Source organism: Sinohyriopsis cumingii, unplaced genomic scaffold (genome assembly GCF_028554795.1).
Source record: "Sinohyriopsis cumingii isolate HCF-2022 unplaced genomic scaffold, ASM2855479v2 utg000160l, whole genome shotgun sequence".
Classification (NCBI taxonomy): domain Eukaryota; kingdom Metazoa; phylum Mollusca; class Bivalvia; order Unionida; family Unionidae; genus Sinohyriopsis; species Sinohyriopsis cumingii.
The window spans coordinates 4,478,100-4,481,738 of record NW_028315873.1 but is presented as its reverse complement, the minus strand read 5'-3'; the positions used below and the strand labels follow the sequence as shown (position 1 = coordinate 4,481,738).

Genomic DNA, 3,639 nt, shown 5'->3' with positions numbered 1-3,639 from the left:
TTCCTCCTTTTGTCCTTCCCTTTTATATATATCTGCCAATTTAATATATCTATCTATCTCTCTCTCTCTCTATCTATCTATCTATTTATCTATCTGTCTGTCTGTGTGTGTGTGTGTGTGTGTGTGTGAATGTAAACATTGCTAGAATAAATTATTGAATACAAAAACAATTTATTCTTGCAATTTTATGTTTTAATTATTGCTGACTACAAAATAAAACGCGTAAAACCAGCAAAAGCAATATAACCAGAAAAGGCTGTTAAATTACTAGTATTTACCTTTGCGTTCTTTATAAATACATGGGTGACCACTTGTAATACCTAATGTTATTTATTACTTTCTCTATTCCAACAAATCATCTACGGTTTTAATTAATTTTACCTCTTCAAAGGGCATTTTTGGAAATGATGAGCCGTATAAATGTTACGATATTCCTATAAAATAAATGAATTCTGATTTTTTGTTGTAAGCATTGAAGAGACCATTCTCTTTATGGGCACCAAAGCAAATTAGTCATCTTGTATAATCAATAAAATTAAACTCTTGTACAATTTAAATAATCGACATATATTCATTTAACACTACTCCATGAAATTTACATGATTTATATTTACAGTATTAATCATTCTAAATCTGCATTTATGGAAAACAATATATATATATATATATATATATATATATATATATATATATATATATATATATATATATATATATATATATATATATATAACAGTTTGCAAACAAATTCTCTATTTGTACTCAGATCAGTAGAAATGTATTGTGCATTCAGCCATCGGGATATCTGAGATAAGACTTTAACCAGGGCAATTTAAAACAGTATAATGACCACTAACATACTCAAATGATTCTTATCCCTTAATTTACACATGAAACCAATATATTTCAAATACATGCATGTACATCTACATATAACACAGAACTTGAACTTTGTGGATAACGTTAAACCAAGTGACAGTTATGCACACTATTTACTGCAGACAGCACAGGTAATTTCCCGGCCAGCAACATACGGTGGACACGGTAGAGAACCACACACTGCTTCTACAGCATATAAAACTTTTCCACCTTCGTCTCTATAGCCAGCAGGGTCCGCCTCCGGAGCTTCATCCACGCAGATATACTCAGATGGACTTTTGTCACCGTGGTGAGAGCCCGTCAGATAGCCATGATATTCTATGTGCCATCCTTTGTAACAACGGTTACGTCCAGGGAGCATGAACACGCTTGTTAGAGTCTGGCTCCTACACAAAGCGCAAGGGACATTGTGCTGGTGGAGTTTTTCTGCATTTTGAAGTTTAAACAAAGACTGGTGCTCACTCGACCAAAGTCTGTATTCTGCTCCAAATATCAACGAGTAATTACTGGTGTATTCAATATATTTTCACCATACAGGATCTTTTGGAAGACAGAGTGTGTTAGCTGCTGTACCTTGCAGGTCATAGTGTGATCCTGCTGTCACATAATCATACACTAATTCGGTCTCCTTAGGACACAAGCTCCTTCCCCAGCGAATATACACTGCACTACCAAAGTCAGTGTGTAGATGGTCTCCATTTTCGTTTGTCTCCTTGGCCTTGTTGCCGTCATCCTGTTCACTGTCATAAACTGCCCGTTTAACTCTCATATCTCGAGCAGATTTCTCTTCTTGCTTGGATTTGTTATCGACAACTTTCAACCATTTTGCCTGCTCTTTCACTAATGTTTCTACAATATCCTCAAGTACTGTGATCATATCACCGTCTTCTAATCCAATCATGTTCTTCATACCGTTGGCAAGTGTATCACTGCCAGGTATTACGTGTCCTAAGCCAGACCTACTTCCCGAATTACTATTCCTCATTTCAGTATTTCCATTACTATCTTCATCATTCCGCTTAGCAATTATCATTCTTTCTACCCGCTGTACCTTTTGATGAACAAATCCAATACTGACGACGACAATAACTCCCATAATAATGACAACTATCAAAACGCAAATTTTCTGATATCCAATTCCAGCCATTTTCTGCATGATTACGCATAAGCAGAATAATTCAGAGACCTGCTTCTATAAGGTAAAATGGTATACTATCATCACATGTTCTAATCGCAATCAGTAAGTTTAGGCTTAGTAGGACTGAGAATGCTGGGAACGTTGCCAGTCAGATTTGAGAAGTGATATAATTCGGGAGAAGATAGAGCTCTTTTTCTCTCTCGAAAGAGCCGTATGGATATATTATTAAAACAACGCAATGCAGTGCAACACTATGTAGAATAAAGAACATAAATAACACCTAAATCGTTGGATTTACACCTATCAGATGGCGAACAATTTAAGACCTGGTTGACCAAATCTGGGAAAATTAATTCCAGCTTCTAGTTGTACTAATCTAAATGAGATCCACTTGACGTCGGGATATAGTGCAGCTATGTAGCTTTGTTTAGCTGATTATAGATAATCCTTTCTCTCCACATATTGTTTCACTGCTTTCCTATTAATATATGTGTGACCTTTGAACAGTTCAATTTTTTCTTCACGTGTCACGCCTTTCTTTGATAAATTATGTATGGTCATTGGATTAAAATACATCTATCAACATATCACGCTAATTGCATTCAGTACATGTATAGGCAATCATTGCTAAACTCTATTCCTCTTAAAATGTCACATTTTCCAGGACTGAAACAATCAATGACCTGAACTTCTGGGAATTCGTCAGGAGAACGTTGTATTCCTCCAGCTAGCCTTCATATTTCAATGGCAGGCATTACCAACAAGAGATAGAACTCTTTTCTGTTTTTGTATCTGTCTGATAATAAGTTGTTTCCCTTGACGAATTGTTATCCTAAAGAATTAAAAGTCGTCAAATTATCAATTCCCCCCTACTGTAAATATTATTAATAAAGTGATAATATTCAAAGTGCATGAAGTAACCATCAGGGACACGCTCTTCGCAGACGATGCTGCTCTGGCCACCCGCACAGAATCTGAGCTTCAGCGCCTGATGGACCGCTTTGCTAAAGCATACGATGAGTTTGGGTTGACCATAAGCCTAAAGGAAACAAACGTGAGGGTTCAGGACGCGGACCCCCCCCCCCCCCCCAGCATCATCATCAACAACTACGAACTTGGGGTGGTGAGTCAGTTCATGTACCTCGGCTCTACCATTACCAACACCCTCTTGCTCGATGCTGAGCTCAACAAGCGGATCGAAAAGGCATCAACAACTCTCTCCAGGCTGTCGCAGAGAGTGTGGAACAACAGCATGCTGACCCTGAACACTAAGATCACCATGTACCGTGCCTGCGTACTAAGGACTCTCATGTACGCCAGTGAAACCTGGACTCTGTACGCCTCACAAGAGAAAAGACTGAGCGCCTTTAACATGCGATGCCTCTCACGCATACTCGGGACCACCTGGAGCGATCTAGTGCCAAACAACGAGGTGCTTGAGCGTGCCAAGACCCCAGCATGGTCACACTCCTCCGCCAACGCCGCATCCGATGGCTGGGACATGTAAGTAGTGAAGGGGGCCAACCTAGCGTCAATGGGAATTAGCATTACAGACCCCACCCCCAAGGGGCCACTCTAGCGTCAAGGGAAATTGAACATGGAGTAAAACCCTGGGCCACTCT

General features: G+C 39.0%; 1 protein-coding gene across 1 annotated transcript; it reads right to left on the bottom strand.

Annotated features, from left to right (window-relative positions):
* Positions 1-1,242: 1,242 nt before the first annotated feature.
* LOC149774659 (uncharacterized) lies at positions 1,243-1,842 on the bottom strand. The gene has a single exon (XM_089944773.1). The coding sequence runs from the start codon at positions 1,787-1,789 to the stop codon at positions 1,406-1,408; it is 384 nt and encodes a 127-aa protein (XP_089800899.1). The 5' UTR covers positions 1,790-1,842; the 3' UTR covers positions 1,243-1,405.
* Positions 1,843-3,639: the final 1,797 nt, after the last annotated feature.

Excerpts from the sequence above, each read along its gene's own strand:
- LOC149774659 (XM_089944773.1), bottom strand. The coding sequence starts at position 1,789 with ATGAAGAACATGATTGGATTAGAAGACGGTGATATGATCACAGTACTT.